Raw genomic sequence first — 23,064 nt, forward strand, 5'->3', positions numbered from 1 at the left:
TGAGTGTTAGTATTTTTCTACTAGTACTTAAGATCAGTATCTTGTTGTGAGCCTACCAGTAGTTTAAAAAAATAAACCTGTTACTGAAGGTGTGTCAGTTTGTAGCTCTTATAAGAACAGTTTGCTGCCATCACTGAAATTGGGGAATGAGCTTAAAGAGCTGCTGTAATAAAAACGTGGTGCACTACTCAGGCTGGGGTGTGTGTTGCCAAAGCTCAGCTGTCCTTGTGATCAGAGGCTAAGGAAGGCCTGAAGCCTGCTAAAAATTGCCTTCACCATTTCCTAGTGCATGATACTGAGCTCACATCTGCCCATTTTCGGTGGAGCCCAGCAGCAGCTCCCCCCCTCTGGTGACAAGAACGTCCTTTAGATGAACTGGACTTTCTCTGGCTGCTTTGCAAATGTCTTTAAAACCATCCATTGCATAGGAAGATGTGCTGGAAGGGGAGATGCGTGCCCTTGAATACCTGCTGGGAGAGTTGTTCTGGCTTTGCAGGGTTGGGGTAGCAGGCACAGAAACAAAGAAGGTGAAAGCAGAGCAGAAGGGAAGCAATAACACTAAACGTGCTGCTGTGGTTATTAAACAGCAGTCAGTGTGTATTTGTCACAGGGTACAGATGGGCTGGAATTGTAAAACTGTTTTACTTTTTTCAGTTATAATGAAGCAAGAGCACAGAGACGAGGTGGATTTGTCAGCTGTTCCGTCCCTGGCCCTGCCGCACGCGGGCGGCGTCCAGGGCCTGCACTCCATGCGAGCCCAGCTGCCCTCCCCGGAGCAAGGGCACCCCCGTGACAATCTGCTGTCCACGTCACCCAGGAGCCTCGTGTGTCCCATGCAGCCGCCCTACACGGCCATGGTGACCTCGGCAGTGCCACACCTGCAACACATGCAGGGCAGAAACCTCAGTCCAAGCGAAGAGTGTCACGTTTTGCCTCCTGCCGTGGTTCAGTCTTTTCAGGTAACATCAGCACCTCCCGTGAGGCCTTCTTACCAGCCTATGCAGCCTAGTGATGTGTACAATGGACAGCCCGGCCTTCCCATGAACTCTGCCTCCGGCCCAGCATTCGATGCCATTTCATTTCCGCAGGACACGGCTGTACCTCATTTGATAAATCTCAGCTGCCAAGCTCTACCACCGGTGCAGTTCCATTCTTCAAACCCAGGTTCTGTGTCAGCATCAAGTCCAGCAGGGCACGCCCTGGCACACGCAGCTCATTCGGGACAGTCACCTGCTCAGCTGCCGTCCATGGGATTCCACTGCCCAGGCACCGGGCAGGGCTCCCTGCCCTCTGCCATGAGCCGCTCCCTCGGCCAGGCCTCTCCGCAGCTGCAGCAGGTCCCGTTCCACTCTCCGAACCCAGCGGCCGCTTCTTCCCCGTCCCCGACAGCTTCGCACCCGCTGGGCCACTCGCCGCTGTCCGGCCCCTCTTCCCCGCAGCTGCAGCCTCTGCCTTACCAATCCCCCAGCTCAGGGCCCGCCCCGTCGCCGCCGCCCGGGGGCCGCTCGGGGCAGCCCTCGCCGCAGGCCGCCAGCCCCGCGCTCGGAGCCCTGGGCGCGGTGTCACCCCTGGGGCCCCACCCCGGCTGTGACTCGTCTCCCTTCGCGCCCGAGGGGGCAGCTGTGCACATCAAACCAGAGCCTGAAGACCGGGAATTGAATTTTCAAACCATAGGACTGCAAGACATCACACTAGATGACGGTAAGTGGATATAATATTGCATTTATGTTTTATGGGCATTAAACTACCAAGTGGGTGTGGGAGGGTTGTTCTGTTTAGAACACACTGCTCTTCAAAGAAGGAAATTTATATCATCAGTCATGGAGTCGTATTTTTGTGTCCAAAGCAACAAATTATTTAAAACTAATTATATCAACTGTTTGTAGATACACAAGTCAAGCATTTTAGTCTGATTTGCCCACAAACTTTGGTTTTGCCATAAAATAAGGCTTGAGGATCAACTCTTACACTTTGACACCTTGTAGTCAAGAAAGTCATTTGAAGTCTTTTCTGATTGTGTCACTGATACGTTTCAGTAAAACTCATAATACGATATCTAAGTTGCATAGATGGAGTTTGGACTCTTGTTTCTTGGAGTTGTCCCAGTTTTGAAGGGCAGGCTGGTGTTTTGATAATCTATCACATGCATTTTGGCACTGTCTTGGTCTCCTCACAGACATTCTGTAGATACTGTCATCATTCAGCACCTCTGCTCACAGTGGCTGTTTGCTTTCTCCACTCTGACTACCTTTTTGAGAAGTTCACTTGTTTAACATAAACAGAACAAGGACATTATAATGCTAAAGGCCAGACTATAAAGGACTGTATTGTAAATATTTGGACAATTTTAAAAATTTAGTTATTAATTAAATAGTTATTTTCCAATCAAGTGAAAAAAGAAAAATATCAGATCCTAAACATCAGACTATTTGAGGTGTAGATGCAAAGCAACTTAAAGAATATGTCATGCTAATAAAGTCTGGAAGAACAGAAGGCCTGGCCTTAAAAGTTGTGCAAAATGTGTTTGGTTTTGATGAAGGGAATCATGCCAGTGTCTCTTTTCTAAAGTAGTCATAAATGTTGTGGTTTAGGGTTTTTTTAACCATCCCTGGTAATTACTTAATTGCATCAGGAGTAGAATAAAGACTTAAGTGTAGGCCATCTGTTAAGTGTCTGTGTCAGTCCCAACTCCCTGCATAAATTGAGCTTTGCTATTGTTACCTCCAGACCGTAGTAATAAAATTTAGTAAGAAATGCCTTTAAAGACATGGCACAGTAGGAGGAAAACGAGAGAAACCAGTCTAGTTGAGCTTTCAGTTCAATAGCCACCTTAATTAAACAAAGCTCTCTTTTTAGAAACAGTGTTTATCAATCAACTTAAGTTTATTTAGAAAGGAAGGAAGAGACTGATTCTGTCAAGGACTTGCTGAGGGGAGAAAAGCAAGGCTTTATGAAACAGCATGCAGCAAAAAAATAGCATTTTGTACTTCTGTATAGAGGAACAAGAGGGAAATCTAATGTTTCAAGAAGTGTCAGGTTAGAACCTACCTTTTTCTCATCCTTCTTCTCTCCACACCCACAAAAAAAAGTAGAAAGAAATCAAATATAACTGAATACTGTGGTTAGACTGTTCACAAAGTAAGCAGAAGTGTTTAGCACTTATGAATATCTTGGCAGTTTGTTTATAATTGTTCAGAAATTAAAATGGATGCACAGTAAAAAAGTTTTTTTCTTTATGTCACAAATATTTGTTGCTTTTTGATACTATTTCCTTTGCTTAGCACTGAAAGCACTGCCTTGTTCTGTGCTGACAAAGCCGTGGAATCACAGGAGAAGCTGTTGGAGCCCCACTGGAAGCGTGGCCACTTGCTGATGGTTCAGAGTGCAATGAACATGGGAGTCAAATGGCCACAGCTTAATTAACTTCTTTTTTTAAGTGATTGTTGTAGAAAATTCAAGTTCTGATAACTGCTGATTAAACATACTTCATGTATGGAGAACTGAGCATGGATTTAAGTGCTGAGCTTGCCCTTGGCAGCAGCCCTGGGTTTGTGAGCAGCGCCTTTCCCTTCCACCGTGCGATGATTTCCTGGGGTTGGCTTTGGGGCTTGTTTGCCTTTCCAATCTGCAAATACAAATCAGATGTTGAGCATGAAACCTGCTGTTCCCAAAGTCTGGAAGGGCACAGGGACAAGAAGCAAAACTGCTCAGTTCTCTCAATGTGAGTGAATACTTCCTCTGCTTAATCAGCTTTAAGGAAAAAAAAAACCCCATGTTTAGACAAGAACACTTTTTTCAATAATTTATCTGACATATTACTCTGGTTTAAAAAACAATTCTAAAATTTCTTTTTCTTGTATAATTGAATTTTAGTTTCTGTACAAATAGTGCCAAGCACAAATAGCAAATAGGCTATTCTACAATAATGTTATAACAATTAAAGAAAAAAATCCAAACATAATTACATACATAAAATGAGTGTTGTTACAATATGTTCTCCCAACTAATACATCAAACCTGAAAGCTCTACTTAGTTGGCAAATAGGTTTTTGAAGGTTACCAATTAAGGCAAATAAACCTCTCAAAATAAAACACTAAGGCAAAGCCAGTTGAAAATTCTTTAAATCATGTCTGGCTTACCGGCCTTAAATATTTAAATCAGTATTCTTAAAATAAAAAACTCTGAGAGCATAAATCATCTTCTTTCTTTTAAGTAATGTATACTGTTTCAAAATTAAAATAGTATCTATTTCTTTGCCAAGAAAATAAAATATTTCAAGAAATATTTTACAAAATTTCAGTGTAGTATGGAAGTGCTACCCCATGATAAATAAATCACAGAATTACTGTGTATCTTGACAGAATTGGATTTAAAATTCTTAAAGACAAAATCCCAATTAAAAAACCCACAAAACTGAGAAATCCCCACCTCCAGATGTGACTGTGTGCATATTAGTTACATAAATTCATTTAAGTAAGACCCCTAGAAATGACTCTTACTGCCTCTTCAACCAACATTCAGGTGTTTTCTTAAAACCACACCAAAACCCCTTCCCAGTCACTGCCTAATAGAGAGCTACAAAGCTGCTCCATCCATCTGTGCTCAAGTCAAGAGCATCTGGATTAGTCTTGATCCAGCATCTCCTGGAAAGTGGAACACATTTGCAGCTTCCCTGCAAAGTCCAAGGTGTTTGCCAGTGACCAGGTGGAGAACCTTTTGAAATGTTGCTGTGTTCCTTTGCCCTTTCCCTGGCTCTGTTCACTCTGTGGTTGAACACAGGTTACACAATGGAAGGACAGATCCTGCCCATGTGTCTGGCAAAGGACTTTCCTTTCCTTCCTTTCCTTCCTGCTTCTTTCCTTTCTCCCCCCCATACTGAACTTTGTGTGACTCTTCATTGTCTTGTTTTTCAGGAGGACCTTGTTGATATCCTTAGACTTTTCTAATGTCCACCTTGAATTTACTTTTATGTTTTGTTTCCCCTCTTCCTATCCTTGCATCCTACAGGGAAACCTAATTCACTTGAAACAAGGGATCAAAATGCATGAGGTCACATAGATACAAAATTCAAATTACAGTATAAAAAATATTTGAAACATAACACAATTTCAAAGTAGTATTGTGTGATACTACTTCAAAGGCATTCTGAAAAGTTCTCTTTTCTGCTTAGGTTTTGCAGTTGTGAGGTTGCACAAACTCAGAAACTTTTGGGCTGGAACTAAGTAAAAACAGCTCCATGCACTTTTATTTGTCCCCTCTACCTTTTCTGTCTCTCAGTGTGTTGGACCTTTTTTCCCTCAGCATCTCTCAGCAAGTCAGCCCTCTGGCCAACACCTCAGGGTAACATTTCCCTGGACAGACAGTGGAGTTTTAGGGCTGCAAACAGATACAAACAAGGCAGCTGAAGTGACAGGAAACAGGCAGCTGGTCGTGTCTGGCCTTTCCCATATCCATCATCCATACTGCTGCACAGCCATCTAATAAAGTTTCTTCCCCACTTCAAAGAAAAGCAACCCAAAGTTAGACTCAGTCTGGTTATATGATGAGGCTTAATTAATCTACCCCCTCTGTTTTTAAAAAGTGCTCCTAATGTAATGGTTTACCTATTCCCACTGTCAGGTTTTAGGTTTAAAACTGTTCCAGTACTGTCGATCTCAAATTTAATCTTTCGTGGTTTCCAGTTTAGGAGGGAATTTACTGTGGATTTCATGGCTTTCTACAGTGATGACATTTCTAACATGTACACCTGTATTTAACCATTTTTAAGGTATTATTTGGCTAGATTCAGCAAATCAGGATGACCTTCTACTAATCCTCTTATATGTTGTTACTCATTGCATCTCCATTACATAAAGCTGGAGATTAGAAAATCCAGTATGTGCATTTACTATAAATCATAACCAGAAATCCCCTAAGCACTTTGTGTATATAAAGCAATGAGGCTGCTTTGTCAGACACATTCCATGTAGAACTCTAGGCTGGTAGCATTCATTCATTTTAATAGTTCTGTGATAACTCTCTAGCTTATAAATTCTCTTGCTGAGAAGCTCAGATTATTCTGATCTTGGCTAGAAGACTTGTACATCTTTGCAGGCATATTTTTAACTGTAGCTTCAGCTTAATTTCTGGAGAATCAAAGTGTTGAGTAATAAAGTATTTGAGAAGGACTATACTTTGTACTTCTGTCTGTATTTAAAACTTACTTATTAAGATCAGTGTTAATTTAAGCAGCATCCTGCCACTGGAGGTCTGCAGAAGCACAGAAAGTACTGAATGCTGGAGTCTGCTGTAGTGTGGAGGAGAGCAGCTCAAACTTGAGATGTACATCTCCAATGCAAGGTGTTTGTATTGTCTCCTGAGTACAGAGCCAAATGTTGCACCTTGCAGTGTGCCCAGCAAGGCCAAGGACTCTGACCTACCCTGGGCCTGGAGCTGTCAGAGCAATCCTGCCCTGAAAGGCATTCTGAAAACTCTACCAGTATAGACTGTTCAGTAAAGTTGTGTTCAAACTCCTCCTTTCTTAGCATTCTGATTATTAAATCTGCATTGTCAAGCAGCACGAGGCAGCAGTAAAAAGCAATCCTGCAGTGAGATGTTGAGGTGATAAGGCAGAACCTGAAATGGATTGAAAGAGAATGGAAATCTACTTTGAGAAAATGTGTGTTATGAACACAATGAGGATCCAGACCGAGCAGTGGTCTAAAAGCTGAAGGGTGGAGCAGTGAGCAAAGGTGAAATGTTTTGCATCAGGGTTGTCAGCAGTTAAAGGGTGCTTTGACTGTATCTTCTAGGGGATTCACTCACTGTGTCCATAAAATCTGTGTCAGTGATGCATTCCAGTTACAGATTTCTAATGTGTAAAGATGTCAGCTAAATCCTCAGGTGTCTGTGGCCAGCTCTCCCTGGGAGAGCCACAGAACATCTTGTAACTAATGCACAGTAAACTCAACTGACTCACCACGTCAAAAAGATTCCCATTCAAGAATTAGAAGAGGTTAGAGACTTCTTCCATCAGTGCAGGTGGCACTTCTGCACCAAGGTGTGGCTGGTGGCAATCACAGCAGCACTGGAAGGAGCTCAGTGCACCTTGTGACCCCAGACAAAATCCACACAGACCCTTCAGCACCACTTTCCACTGCACAGCCCATGTGTCCTCTAGAGCCCAGGCTTGTCCTGGATTCTGTGTCAGACTCAGCTCTCTTCTTGTGTGAGAGAAAAGGTAAACATGACTGCAGTGAGTTGGTTTCACCAGGCTACAGAAATGCAGAGTGGGACAGCGCGGCCAAGCCATGAGCAGGGTATTTGTTACTGTAGCAGATAATTGCAGAGCTGGTGCTGTGATTCTGCAGGCACATTTCATTTTTCTGTACATTATGTGCATGGGAAAACTATACTCCAACATTCCATACAGTTAATTGGGGAAAAAAATAGTACTGATTAGTGAAGTTGGCATTAAACCTGAAATTACTGAAAGCAAGCCTGGCCTATGGCTTGGAATGTGACCTGCAAGGCACCCCCCTGTCTGTGGTAGTTTGCCACAGCCTGGCCTGACCTGTGACAGGTTTGGTCCCAGAGCAGCACAATCAGCTGGCTGCTCCAGCACAGACTACTGAGGGTTAATTAGAGCCTGGCAGCTTCTTCTTTTTTGTTAGGGAAAGTTGACACTCACTGGTCATGTGGAGTCAAAACCAGGCTAAATATACTGCACTAAGCAATGTGACAGAGTTGAAGAGGTTGTTCACATAAATTCAGCTGGTAGAGCTCTGTCTGAGGCTGACAGAGGAAGGTGCATGTCCCAGGAAATGTGTGCTGCACTCTGTCCATAGTTTTCCTTGAGGTTTGCTGGTCCTTGTTACCTCTGTCAGGAGAGCAATTCACTCACCTGTCCTCTAAAACACACAGTGTGTATCAAACTTCTTCTTATGAGGCACATTAAAAAACTCCACTCTCTGCTACTCACTGAAGCAGCACTGCAGACAATCATGCATTCTAGAATATTTTGGGAGATTTACTCTTCTAAAACCAGTATATCTTCTAGGTTATGTCCCACAGCCTGCACATCCTGCTCCAGTTCAGCAGCAGTAAAGGATACACAGGCCAAACTTTTAATCAGATAGTGCTACAAAAACAGGAAGTTAATTGACTGCTGTAGGAGGAGACCCTGAAAACCAAATGGAATGACTCCAGGAGCTCTTTGGTCTGCCTGTACCCATAACAGAACTCTAATTTAAAGTTGACTTCCTGCTTTCACCCAAACCGAGTGCTCATAATTGAGGGTTTAAAGCTTTTCTTAAATTTTCTTTACTTAAAGACTGAGTCAGGCCAATGAGTTCATTCAGAAAAGTATGAATTTTTGATCAGTTAAACAGATCTACCAGGTGTCATTTTTCTTGATTTTTGTTTGAGCTTCTTAGGTTTTATTTTGGCTTTATATTCTTTGGGTACAGAAAGCTTTCTCAAATGTTTAGGGTATTACAAAGTATAAAGGTATTTTTAATGTATATTTTTCTGGTACCTCAAGTTCTGCCTAATATGTGTGTTAGAACAAAATCTTTATGTGTATCACAGAGTTGAAAAGGCTGTTGTTTCATGTCCCACGTTTCCCAAACAAGAAGCAGTGTGTGCCTGAGGGCAGTGCATGCTCTGTTCCAGAAGGTGCTGGCTGGAGATGCTGTGTGTGCTGTGCATGGCACAATTTGTCAGGGACTGATAAAAGCAAACACTCACCACTGTCAGCAGCTTTGGTAGTGCATGCAAGAACCTCAGGATCTTGCTAAGGATGAAACTAATTAGAAAAATTGCTCAGAAATATATTTTCCTGCCAGAGTGACATATAATCCTTACTGTATAAGCTGTGCTGTCTTAATGGTGCAGAGGCTGTTGCTTTATAAGCTAATGAACTCCACTGTTCTCTCTGGAGGCTTTTTGGCAGTGTTTGTTGTCTGCTCTTTTGAAAGTTTCACCTTTCCAAAGAGGGTTGTTGGTACAGTTAATTTGTTTCCTCACGAGGCAGATTCCTGCCCATCTCCCTGGATTCATTAGATCTTTATTTAAATATCACTTTCTTGCTGTTTCTACCGTAATTGATGGGGGGAAATGATCTTTTTTAATCTCCTATTATTTGACAAGAATTTATCCTTAATTTACTCCTTTCCTTCACAATGGCAGCGGACATTTTCATTGAAACCCAGATAATGCTTTCCACTTCCCATTTAAACATGTGTAATTTTACACTTTGAACAATTAAGCATAAGAAGTCACCCAAAGAGGTAATTTGAGCTGCTTGAATTTCAGAAGGAAGTAAGAGTAGATTCCTTTGTTCTCCCAGGAGTCATCCCTAAGCAGGGCTTAGATACCATGCTGGCAAAACAAGTGTGTGCCTCTATCCAGAAGGCACAAATTAGCCAGGGTCCAGAGTAATTTTCTTAATTGTGTTAAAGCCTAGTTGACTAAATTTGCAACCCTGTCTTGGGCAGGGAAAAAAACCAAATCCAGCCCTGTTGTAAGCTCTGCCTAGCCACTGATCACAACTGAATAAACACAGACTTGTTGGTTAAAATAATGAACACACTATTTGACATTGATTTTTCCTCTAGGAAAGCAGTTCCATGAAATGCAGCTCTGCACTACCTGCAGGGTTTCTCATGTGTCCCAAGGCTGAGGGAGCCACCTGTGCCAAGACAGCACTGGGTGTCCTGGCACTGGAGCTGTGGTGGCCCCACTGCAGGGCCGTGCCTTGGGCAGGGTGTGCACTGGGACAGCTCCCTGTGCTTGGGGCAGAGGCAAAATGGCACAACAGGTTTGCTTCACTAGGACTCCTTTGCCCACCCTGGAGTTGCTGTCCAGTGCCACAAGTACTTCTAATTTGACCACAGTAAGTAAAGCAAACTGAAAAAACTGAGGGAAGAATGTTCTAAACACAAATACTAAAGTCAGATTTAAGTAGTATAAATGCATTCATGATGAGGCAACTATGCAGACATCCAAAAAAATAACCATTACTTTTATGGCTCTGGCTGCTAAATGAAAGTAAATATACAAGTAAATATACAGGAAAAGTGATAATGTTTTAAATAAGCACTCTGATAACTTATAAATAGTTACTTATGTCACATATGCAGTGTTTGTGAATGAAATGGGGGATTTCAATTTAGTGCTATTAAAACAAAAATGAAAATCACTTCCTGGTTGAGTGAACTGTAACTTTTGGTTTAGTCCAGTCAGTAGTTATGTCTGTCTTCTTCTCTGACACAGACAGTTTTATCTCTGACCTGGAATACCAGCCATCAGGTTCAACAGAGAAATGGACTCAACATTCAGCACTCATGTCCAACTCCTTTGTGGAAAATCTAGAGGGTGAGTCTGCTTACTGAAATGCTTCAATGTTTGAAATTGGAGCACAAAGGAAAGGGGAAAGTGTTGTAAGAGTTTTAAGAGCTGCAAGTGAAAAGCACTGTGTAATGCTGAAGTATTGCTATAACCAGACACCTGTGTATTCTGAAATAGTTGGAAATTTAGCATTTGTGAACCAGGTGTACACTCATTCAGTAAAAACCTCCACTCAGAGTATACAGAGCTGCCACAGAACTTCCTGTGTGCTGTAGGATCTAGTAAAATAGCAGAAGAGGATATGAAAATCTGAAGCCAAATATGGGCAAGGTAGAAGAGTGGCCAGATCAGTCAACTGAGAAATTTGGAATGTTTCTCTTTTTCAAAAAGATGAAGCAATGTCAATTTAAATAGATGGAATACAGTGGTATGCACCTCCAGTCAGAGTATTAGGAATACAGGTCCATAACTAGACTTAGAGTTGAATGTGCATTTTAATTGGGTAAGAATATCTGGATTTATTATTTCAGCTTCTTTATTTCACATATAAGCAAGATAATTAGGCCCTATGACTCTTCTAAATACTAATGGTATTAGAATTGTTGCATGGTCTATTGGTCTTGTTTGTGTTTAGACTTTAGTGGTTTTCACTTTATTACAAACATGCCTAAAATGCCAAAGAACTATGCTGTCCTTTTTCTCTCAATACATGCACATATACATTGTAAAGACTTATAACATTTTCTACTTTCTCCATAAATTTGTAAAGGTTAATAACTGTAAATGTACAGTAGATTTGGTGACAGTGAAATAACCAAGCTCTTCATAAAACTTTCACACAATTACTGTGTAGACTGATCCTAAGTTTGCCTATGAAGCTGAAATAAACCACACTGGTCTTTTGCCAGCTTTCAAGAAACTTAATTCTGCTTTCCTTACCTATCAAAATGTTGTTAGTAAGGTAAGTAGCTCCTATTTGGAATGGCAGAGCCAGGGAAAGGACTGTACACCAAGCTGACATTCCTGTGTCTTTAAACAGCAAATCAATTAGTAAAATAAGAGTTATAACTTACTTAGATTATTTCAGTGTTCTGCACTATATCCTGTGCAATTCAGAATCTGGTAGGTTCAGAATAATTTTTGAAGAGCAGGAGTTCTTGAAAAATAGAAATCCAGGCTAATAATAAAATAACCCTCAAATACCAGTGTCCCCAAGTGAAAAATAACACATAGTGTGGTAAACCCCAAATTTAGGCCTATGAAATGTATGCTGACAGGTCCCTTTTATAAAGGGCACACAAACAGAAACACATTTACACACAAGTGTTAGCATTTGACAAATGCAATTGAGAAACATGGCATTTTTTAAAATGAAAATAATGGGTATTTTGTGTATTTGGCACAATGTAGTGTGGTGTTAATACAGGATAGGATACAGAGGAAAGTAGGATGGTTTTGTACCTTGAAGAATGCTCAGTGTCAAATCAGACAAGTTAACTGTATCCACTGCCAGTACAGAATTTTTACAGAGCTAATTTTCAGGCTTAAATTCGGAAGAACACAGCTTCTAAATTATACTGCTGAGGAGGAGAGCAACTGTGACTGCAGTGTGCTGCAGGAGATCAGAGCATCTACAAAGGCAGGAAATAACCAATGGAATACTTGAGTCATCCTTTAGAGGAGGGGTAAGTGAGGTGACTGCTACAGGGAGTACCAAAACATGAGGAGAACCCACATGAGGAAATAGCTCTTTATTTGGTTGAAAGGAGTGCACAAAAACTTCTTGAAAAAATTAAATTTTGTTTTGTGGCAGTTTCAGCATCACAGACTGTGGCAAACTTGAAAAGGCAAACTGTAGAAAACAACCAAGCTTATGAAAATATAATAGATGGTCAGAAGGGTCACACAGTTGCAAGCAGTCTGCAGATTATTTATGAAGGTTCTTAAGTGTGCAATTACTCTGCTGTGAGAGAGACTACAAGCTGCTTCCACACGCAGAAATCAGAACAGAACATAAAAATTATGAAGTTAAATGGGAAATGTAACCAACAGATGACTAATCAGTTACTCAGTTAAAATTAGGTAAGTGATGTTAGAAAGTTTTGTGTATTGATGTTGACAGTTGAGGAACTAGAGATTCTCATGCCCAGAATCCTTTGAAAAAGAGACATGTGGCAGGATCTGCCTCAGTGTAAGGTGTCAGCAGAAAGGTTTCAGAGCAGTGACAGTGACAATTGTCCTCAAGTAGATGACATGGCAGACAGCAACTCTGGAAGAGCAAGCAGCAGTTAAGTGTAAAGTAGAACCTGATGTGGAGCCTGGGTAAATGTGACACTGCTGCTGCTCTGCTTTTCAGAAGGGTGAAAGCCAAAAACTCTCCAGAAACCTCTACAGCAAGATCTTGTGATTAAAGGAAACCAGGTAGTTAAAGTGAAATGAGAGTAAGGGAAGGAATCAAACCTGCACTCATCGATACAGTGCTAACTATTCTCATTTAAAGCTGTCTTGAATTTAAAATGAGAACCATGAGAACTTCTCAGTAGTGTTAAAAGTAGTCTTGAAAGGGTGAATAAATGCTAGGATTGTCCAGGGAACAGCAGAGAATAAGAAAATGCTACTCCTTAGATCTATTTTGTGGCCACATTTTTGTCCCTGATGCCACAGAGGAATTAGATGAATGCCTGTTGTTGGATCTGCTAGAACTCTGCAGCCAGAAAAAGGAATGAGGAGAAAATGCCAAATACAATAAAATGAGTGGGGGGCACAGAAAAGGTAATGGAAGGTAATTCCTGGGAAGGAAACCAGTAAGTGACCATCAAGTAATCCTGGGGCAGGTTCAGCACATCTGAAGAGCATTGCTATTGCTATGGGGAGTTAAGCTTTGCAATCTGCTGTCACAGAATGTTGCAGTTGACAGAATTTTGCACAGACCTTAAAAGATCCTAGAGAGAAAAATCCAAATGGGAACATTTGGCACAAAAGATGCTGTCTCTAACTCAGGAGTTCCCTGGGACAAACACATTTTGCAGGCTGATGGAACACCCTGGGGAAGCATTGTTGCATCTTGCACACGTCTCTGCTCTTGCCCATTACAGTGGTCTGTAATCTGAACTGGTTTGCCTGAAGTTCTCCATAGAGGTTTTCAGGAAGTCTTTTTGACTTAGAAAAACCTAAAATGTTTGGTAACTGCCAATAAAGATACTTGCTTGTCCTGTAGAAAGTAGATTAGTGGCTTCCTGCAAGGAAAAAGAGGTTACTTGCATTATTCCCTGAAAGGCCTGTAGGTTCATTAATTCCTTTTCTTATATTCTTATAAAAATATATATACTTAGGTATACTTCTGTTTTCCTTTGTGCTCCAGTACAAAATATTTGTCTTTTAGCACAATGAGAGGGGAAATTAGATACAGAGCAATTCAGAAGCATGTCAGTTTTTGCTTGGCATTTGATTAAGGAGGATAATGCCTTTACTTTTGATATTAGAACTTCAAACACCTTAAAAACACCTTAAGAGAACTTGTTACTCTAAATTCATAGTTCTGGGGGGGGGGTTAATTTATCCAAAACATCCAGGAGTTTATTATTAGAAGCACCAGCTTCTAATGCTGATGTCTTGCTTCATAGCACAAGAGCTCTGTTCTGTTCAAGTCCGTGAACGTGGATCACTTTCTGTAGGTGGGGATTTCTCCAGAGGGTTGCTCAGTGCTGGAACAGCTGATGGGATCAGCACCCACAGCTCTGGGTGTCACTCACTGCACAAATGGCTGAGCTCTTCAGCCTAACTTTAGGTCTTAAAACTGTGCATAGCAAGTTGCAAAGTTTGAAGAGCTCATCCTGAGCAGCCTGGCTGTCAGGCTGTGGCTTTGTCAGCTGTCCAGGGCAAGCCTTCAGTGAGAGGCAAAATCCTCAGGGGCAGGGAGGCCTCAGTGCTCCAGCTGCTGCCCCTTGTGCAGTGAGCAGGGACTGGAAATAGGCAGACAGAGCACAATGGGAAATGAAAACCATGGGAAGAACCCAGTAAAACAGAGTCAGTGGTTGCTCTTATTTTACAGCAGATCCCAAAGTCAGAGCTACTTCTACTCTGTTCTACCCATATTGATGTCAGGATGCTGCTTCATATTTTTCAGTTTTTCATTTTGTAGGCTGGAGCCTCTGTCTGACATTTGGTGCTTTCTCAGTGCAATGTGTTGCTCCTTTCTCGATGCAGCACAGAGAGGGAAAAGCTTTGCAATGCAACATTGCAGTATCACCAGTACTGACCAGGCCAATCTAATCTGTTTGTAGCAGATTTTCTCCCCACCAATTTAACTTCTGTTCTGCACCCTCTGTTTTTAACTGTTAGTATAAATTTGCCAGCCAGGTTATGTTCTAGATAAATACAAAGGGAGGAAAAGGTGAAACTATTGCAAATAAAGTAACAGCTGAAATTCTGAAATCTGGGAAAACTGCCAAAGAGGTCAATTACATAGACAGAGAAAAGTTGCTAAAATAATTTTCATTTCACAACCCAATATTCAAAAAAGGAGAAAAAAGTGTTTTAAAAACCTGCTGTATCACATTTTGATCTGTGCCATATCTGACAAGTTTTCAAAGTGCAGGTATCAGTGTTGTATGGAGGAATGTGCCATGAGTGTACACAGGGTGGTGTGTGCACCCCTTTCTCTCTTTGTCTGCTCCAGTTGTCATTTCAGGATTATTGACCTGGACTGTTAGCACAGGAAACACTTTGTGGCATTTTTGATATCATCCACTCAGTTGACACTGATCATTCAGAATGATTTTAGGTATCAGTAGGTACCAAATGATTACTAAATATTAGCAAGGCCTCTGTAATGATTCAGTGTGTAAGGCATTTCTGGTTCCTCCTGACTTGAGGAGTGAGTGGAGGCTCCAGGCTGTGGGATCAGCAGTCAGCACCTGCACCACAGGTACCAAACAGGCAGGGATTAACTGGAGGGGCCATGCACTGAAAAGTCAAGGTCTACTTGCACAACTGTTCATCTAAAGTCTAATGAAACTGGCTCTCTCCAAAGAGGCAGCAAAAGTATGAACTACAGAACACATGAACCCGGCAGCCAGAGCACAGAGAACATGAAAACCTTCCTGGAGATCTGTATTGCAGAATCCCAAACAAGCTCTGCATCCTTCCCCTGCAAACTTGTGCTGAAGAAAGGAAATGGTATCAAGACAAGGAGGTTTAACAAAGCCATGCATGCTGCTTTCCCAGTGTCTAGTTGCTAATGGGATGGCTCTTAAGGTTAAGCAAAAGGGAGTATGAAATCTTTATATTTTTAGGACAGAGTAGCCCCTGCAGCCCGTAGTCAAAAGTAGGAGAGGTAGGAAAAGTGGTTTTATAAAAGTAAAGAAATTTTCTTTTGTTTATAAAGCATCAGCAGTACAGCCTGAGCTTGTCCTTTATCAGAATTGTTGAAATTTGTTCCTCTCCCAATTTGTCACCTGAAGAATTTGAGTTTTGCTAGACAATATTGTAGAAAACCTGTATTTATGCACATTAATTAAGATTTCAGATTTAATCACAGACTGTTACATCTTGTGTGCTTGCCCCTCATTGGAAGAAGGTGACACGTCATGCATTCAAATACTGACCTGGATTTCTCTTTTAGTCTTTAATATAAAAAGGAAAATGTTGGATGATTTCACCCTCAGCCTTGTACATTTTTATGCAAGATTTTATCTCTTACTGACTACATGATTTACATTTGAAACTGCTTTAATTTATACCATTCCCCATCAGAAAGACAAGTTCTGATAATGCTGGTATTATATGAATATTATATGTGCCATGAAAGATTAGAGACTGATCTGCTGCCTTCTGCAAGTTCTCCTTTCTCTGAAGCCTTTATTTTTATCCTCATCTGTACCTCATCTAAACAATGGAGAGTCTTCTGGAGTCTGCAGGCTCCCCCCAGTCCATTTGTTGGGTACAGAGTTCCAGACAGCTGAAATGGACATTCCTGGAAAGTACAGAATAGGAAGATGTGTTAGTTGGGAGGCCAAGGTCTGTAAAAAAATGCCTTGGTCAGACACAGCAGGAAAAGCATTTTCAGCCTTTTCTTGAGGCCTGCAAGGTGCTCTAGCAGAACACTGATTTACATCTTATTTTGAAAAAAGCACACTTGAATACTGGTTGGTTTTATAAATTAGCAATTCTTGCAAAGTCACTGGGACAAGTAAGGTTCTTCCACTAGAATTCTTCATTGGAATGAAGACATTTGTCTAAGAAATGGTAGATATCTCTAATGGAAATCCATGTACACCAATAAATCTGTATTCACCACATCTAAAAGTATTGCAAAAAAACCCCACTGAGCTACAAACAGCTTCTTATAAACAAATCAGTGATTATTTGGAATAAAGCAACACAAACTAACCTGTAGCTTTGATATTCTACACAATGACTTCTGCAGAAGTTTGGCAAATAAAACCCCATGTGACCAGCTATTGTCTTCAGAGTAATGTGTTCCAAGGAGAGTGCAGTGCCAATGGCTACGTGCTGTTCAGTTAAACACCTCTGCCTGTGGGAGCTACAAAACATTGCAGGACAGACCAGTTTGTGCTGATGGTGCTAGTACAGATACAGATCAGCCATCAAAACTTAAGGGAAGTAACTAATCATTTCAAAATACTGAACTTCAGAATGTTATTGGTAATGTTTTTATTGTAGCACTCATGAAAGTTTTAGCAGTACTGAGCAGCTGGGACACTGGGTTTGCACAGAGCTGCTGTTCAGTAGATAAGAGCTGTTGGAGCTCCTGAGAGCAGGCTAATGAATGCCCTGACAGAAGCTGCTGGAGCGCAGTTCTTATGAATAAGCATCTATCATTTGTTTAAAAAATAAAAAGTTGTGGGTTTATTTAGCAGTTTTAAACTTATGTATTGTGTTGGCCTAAACAAAGTACTTAGAAAAGTGCCCTACCTGCAGTCACACAATTTGCAGTGCCCTCGTGCAGTTAGGTTCATTGAATGCAGGTTTTTCTAAGCCAGATGAATTGCACATCTTGTAATGCTTGAGGGAATTGGCTGTTCCATGGTGTGATACACCCCTGTTGGAACCCTTGGGTTCAATACCAGGGCTGTAACAAGCTGTCCTTGCACTCGTGAGGAGAAAACCATTGCAGGGATGAATAACAAACTCCTCCATTACACACAGGGCTGTGCAGGAGGTGGTTTTAATGCTCTCCTGAGTGACACAACCTCTTTTCAGAGCTGAATTTTCTAAGTTACATGGACTTCGGCATATTCACATTATTAATAAATTTCCTTTCAGAACTACTTATGGATCCTACTGCAACAAATGGCAATGCTCAGGCTGTTCAGTGCTAGAAACACAATTTACACCAGCTGTAGATTGGTTTTGTTATGCTTCTACCAGACAGGAATAGTTGGTAGGAAAGTAAATCCTGCTATGGAAAATTAAGGAAGCGTTAAGAAAGGTGATGAAGTGCATCAACACTGTCCTGTAAAATTACCCAATAGAGTACAAAGTAGCAAAAGCCTGGGTTCCAGATCTGTTAAGATGTTCAATAGAAGCAGCTTATTAGCAGAACAAAACGTTCTAAACATAAAAATGGTCCTTAGTCAACAAAAAGATCCATTAAATACCTGTTTGTAGAAGGTCCAAGCAAACTCATGCAATGATTAAGGAAAGGCCTCTGTAATTCAGCCTATTCAAAGTCTTGCTGAGAAAGAGATAACTTACTGCCCACTCAGTAATGGGAATCAACAGGACTCATTGCTTCTAACAAGGAAATAATAATTTAGATTGTGGTTATGGTCCAATATTTTTCTAAAATTTGTCATTATTATTTAATGATATATTTTTCATGTCCACATAGAATGTTATTCAGTTTTCTTTGATAACATTACCAAGGTCCATTTTTGTAAAATAGACATTTCTATCACTGCTTTTACACTTAGCCTTTAAAATTATAATTTTTATCATCTTCCAACCTCAATTGTCCTGCATTTAATTACATAGGATTTAGAGTAGGACTGCAAGATTATAATTTCTTAATAACCTAGGTTAACTTTGTCACATTCATGGAGGTGTCCCTCACTTTTAAATAGTACAAGTTGATTAAACTTGACTGAAGTTGACACAAACTGGCCTGTATATTAGTCCATGCTGAATCTTCACTGTAGGGAAATTGACTGATATAATTCAGTTACTGTGGTTTCAGAAATGCAAGTATACAGAAAACTGGCCCAATTAATAGGTATGTAGTGTTTAAAAAGAATATTCTCTTAACCTGAATCCAGGTTCTTAGGAAGTTCTGTAAGTAGCCTGAAAGAGCCAGGAGTTGCTGGAGTTATTTGTTGTGCTTGTCACACTCTGGAACAGAAGGAGTTCTGTGGGGAAACCTCAATAAACCTGACCTGTGCTGTGCCTTTCAGTTACCTGTGTGTCATGAATGCTCATGTGCTTATTTTCTTCAAGGAGCTTAGGGATTCTCCTGCATGGATTATGGCAGGACTGTTGCTGAAGCCAGGCTCCTCATTCATCTCCTGTTACATAACAGCATCAAGGCTCAGCTCTGAAAGTATTTATTTTTAAAAGGGTTATGCTGATGAGTTCTGGCTTTTGGAAAGTATAAAAGCTGTCAATTTTTAATATTTCTTTTTTTTTTATAGTGAATGAGATCATAGGAAGAGATATGTCCCAGATCTCAGTGTCACATGGAACACCAGTGGCCAGCCAGCCTGCACATCCGTGTCCTGGGTCTCTGGAGACGAGAATATCTGATGGAATCCAGTAATGGATAAGCTAACGACTCAACGTCCATGACAACGTCACAGTTTCTCTGAATATTTCTTCATCCTCTTCCTCCTTAGACTTACTGTGCTTCCAACTCTGTGGCCTTTATGAACTGGAACAGTGGATCCTTGCAAAGCCCTTTTAGTGGGTTACATTTTTGATGTAGAGACAGAGCATTTTAATTATAGTTCCTCAGATGCTGTAAAGAGACTTCTTAAAATGGACACACAGAACCTACACCAGATATTTTAACTGTTTTAAAGTTACAAACAAGCTTTGCTTTTTGCATTTAAATAGAAAACTTTTATATTTTAAGTGCTTCAGATGTGTGGAGGTGTTAGTTTGCTCTTATAATATTCACAGTCCTGAACGTGGAGGATTTAATGCACATCTTCAGTGTGCTGCTTGCCCTTAGAGGTAGTATAGTTTGTAACTGATGATTTGTAACACCTTTTGGTCATTTTGGAAAGCCTTTAAAGCTTCTGTTGTTTCATTTTTTTTTTCTTAATAAGATCTTCCAGTGGCAAGTTGTACCTGTCATCTGAAGCCAATGCCACGGAAGCCATTGTGTATATGAATACTGTAGTGTTTTCTTTCTTAGATTCATAGGAAGCAAAGCCAAATGTAGATCTGCACTTGTTTATAAACTGAAGATGTTACTTGATAGGCTGCAAAAAGACCATTCCATCATGAAAGTGTTGGGATAGAAATTACATTCCAAAATTTAACTTTTATAACTTTGTGGATAATCTTCCTGATCTTTATTAGCACAGGCTCCTTCTTGAAATAGCTTTTTTCTTAGCAAGTTACATTTGTAATCAAATTTGAGCAGTAGGATTTTAGTTTAAAGAACAGCAACGTCAAAGCCATGTTAGATACAGGAGAAAATTTAATGTTTGCTGAGGATCTAAATATTCCCATTATCCCTGCAGAATATGGGTTTGAAATCACCAGTTCAGTGGCGTTCAAGTTTTCAATGCAATAGATCATCTGATCACATCTGTTATCTTTTATATTCTGTATGCCCAACCATGCCACTTGGGAACTCCTAAGGAGATGACAGTTGCAGTTCCTTAAATTCAGGCTGTTTGTAAATGTCAGTTTGCTAAAAGTAATTTACTGTGAATAGTGGTTGGGCAGTACCATGTGTCCACGTTTCATTTCAAATGTGTGAAGCAGGAGCTACCAAAGAAATACACAAGATTCAGCAGCAGCAGTAAACTCTGCTGTGCTCTGAGGATGCATCTCCTTTATCCCCATAATCTGATGAATTTGAAAGAATCTGTTTACATCATTACTTAAAAATCTCTGCCCTTTCCAGTCAGACACTGTGGAGAGGATCCAGCACTGCCTGTGGAGGCCACAGCCTTTTCCCTGCCCCAGGAATCACTCATTGCAGAGCTTCCCTCCATGGAACACACAGGGTACACCAGTCATGGCAAAGGCCAGCTCAGAACATCCAAGGTGTTCCTTTTAGTTGCTCATTTGGGTGAGCCATGACGATCTAACAAAAGTTAAGAGTGAATTAACACAAAGAATTAGAAAATTGGAAAATATATTTGCATTGGATCCAGTTCAGGCAAGTGTAGCCATTTTAGCAGTTAACACATGGGGAGCACATGCCCTCTGTAGACTTCAAAGGAATGAAGGGGTCTGACAGTGGAGAGCAGTGCTGAGTTACAACACCTGGGAAAGCAAACACAGCCTCTACTGATGTTGCATTTTGGCAAACAGTGGTGGGGAGAACTTTGGATTGAGCCTTTTGCAGGCAGAACCTTACACCTGGAGTGAAGTCAGTGCCCAAGCAATACCACAGCTGTAATCTCATCTCTGTAACAGCTGAATCATGAACTTCTAAAGACCATATTAAGTGGGTAAAATTGTAATTTTATCATGTACTTCCTTTTAAGACTGCAGCTTGAGGCTACTAACTTGATGTATCATAATTATTTCAAACAACTTAATGCAAGGCCACTATGTACCTGCTGGGAATCTTAAGCATCCTTTTTGTGAATGTACTGTTGAGTGGTGCAAATCTTGACATTTGCAGGAAATAATTGGCAGGGCTGGAATCTGGAAAGTGTGATATTGCAATTGTCCCTCAGCAATGGTGCTTTTCTCTGTCCTCTACTCGTGTGTGTTAAAGGTCCTAGAAAGAACTCACATGCTCAGAAATACATCTACTTCTGTTTTTAACACCTTCAAAACAAACCAAACCACACAATGCTGTAAACCATGTCATTGTCTCACAGTGTGTGCTGGTGGCAAGGCACGTTCCAGTTTTCATTCATGTATTGGGTCTTTTGCATTAAGCATTGTTTGTAGGAGAATTCTGACTGAAAAGCTTTTCATACTGTATGGGATTTATGCTCCTTTATCCTGCTGGTACAGACTCTCCTTGCAAGTTCTCCAAGTAGCTGGAATTCACACTGTACCTAAAGTATAGGAGCCCAAACAATCCGGAGTTGCTATGCACTAAATTTTCTGATGCCTTTAAATACCTTGATGCCTGTAGACATAGAAATGCTTTCCTATTTAAAAATGAAATTTAAAAAAATATAGCTTTGGATACTAAAGCAGTTTTGTATTTGCCTTGTAAAAGCTTCAATACAAGGGTCTTAATTTTATTTTAGCTTGTGTGATAACGTAGATAAAGACTGTTAATCTTGTATAATTTTAGTGATATAAAAAGCACATGATCTCTATTGGACTATGCAAATTTAATTAAACAACAGAACCCGGCAACTGTTAATATTTTGTTGGCATCCACTTCCTTGTCCTTAAGTCCTGTCTTCTCCCTGAGTTCTTTCCCAAAAAATTTTAATACTTAGATTATCCTGAAGGAAAGCCTTAATGATGAGGTCGCTTTTCTGTAAGGAGGGTCAAAGATCAATGTTTGGGGGAAAAAAAAGGGGGTAGCATATTAATCCAGGGGGACAGGGGTGAGTTGTGAAATTACCATAAACTAGGAATCTGAATTTCTGTAGTAAAACTTACCTGTTATCAGGGAACTGCCACCCTTTTTAAACCAAAGAATGAAAAAATGGTTTTGTTCTGATACAAAGCTTTGAAACTCTATTTTTGATACTCATAATGGATGTCATTCCTTGAGGTTTGGAAATCGTTCAAATTGAAGTTTTATATTTAAAAATGTGGGACAATAAAGATTAAGTTCTAGATGTTTACAGAGCCTTGTATTGTAATTTCATGTACATTTTGTATTTTAAACATTTTTGTAAGTTATGATTGCAGTGCTACTTGCAGAAATAAAGGGAAAAACTTGCATTTAGGCTCTTAAATCATAGTGTTCAAATAAATAAAAATAATGCAAATACATTGTCATTTATTTGAAATGCAGACCCAAATGTAGTGGGAAGAATCTCCATTTGTGGTGCGATGTAACCAGCTGTGCCAGGCTGGGACAGGGGAAGTGAGGGGCATTGGCTATTCCCCCTGGAAGGGCGATCGGACAGAGACTGGGGCTCAGATTGGAGCCAGCCTGTGACCCTCCCCCTGCCTCGGAGCTGATGGGCAGTGCTGGCCGGGTATCAGCCTGCACGGTGCTGCTGCTTCCCTAGTTGCAACTGTTACTGCTTCAATTAAACAGTCACGAGATTATTTTGAAAGATTTTGCCAGAAATTATTATTCAAAAGAGTTCATAATAAAAAGTAATTCCCATTCCTGAAAGGATATTATCATAGATGTAGTTAAACAGTTTCTGAAAAAAATGTGAAATTCCAACAAAGTTCATAGTACTTGCCAAATCCTGGCTGATCAGGCAGCCCGGAGGGAAGTCCCTGTGGGTACAGCCAGGCCTTACAATGTGTATCTCATCTCGGTGATCTCGGTGCTACTGGAAAGGTTTTTATTTCCCTTGCAGTTTCCTGCCGGGCCCTTTCCCTACCCAGGGAGGTGCGGGGCTGTTCCGAGCCGAGCACGGAGCAGAAGCTGCGGCCTT

The 23,064-nt window shown here is 40.7% G+C and overlaps 1 protein-coding gene across 2 annotated transcripts in view; it reads left to right on the forward strand.

Moving 5' to 3' along the window:
• Window positions 1–22,439, forward strand: part of NFATC3 (nuclear factor of activated T cells 3) — a 64,350-nt gene extending 41,911 nt beyond the window's left edge. The window contains exons 9-11 of one of the 2 annotated variants that reach the window (XM_059481207.1): window positions 655–1,701; window positions 10,256–10,357; window positions 18,982–22,439. In XM_059481207.1, the coding sequence (XP_059337190.1) occupies window positions 655–1,701; window positions 10,256–10,357; window positions 18,982–19,106 (1,274 nt within the window). In that variant the 3' untranslated portion in view covers window positions 19,107–22,439. The remainder of the gene's footprint in view (window positions 1–654; window positions 1,702–10,255; window positions 10,358–18,981) is intronic. The other variant, XM_059481208.1, reaches the window with a different exon arrangement.
• Window positions 22,440–23,064: the final 625 nt, after the last annotated feature.

Source organism: Ammospiza nelsoni, chromosome 13 (genome assembly GCF_027579445.1).
Source record: "Ammospiza nelsoni isolate bAmmNel1 chromosome 13, bAmmNel1.pri, whole genome shotgun sequence".
Classification (NCBI taxonomy): Eukaryota; Metazoa; Chordata; class Aves; order Passeriformes; family Passerellidae; genus Ammospiza; species Ammospiza nelsoni.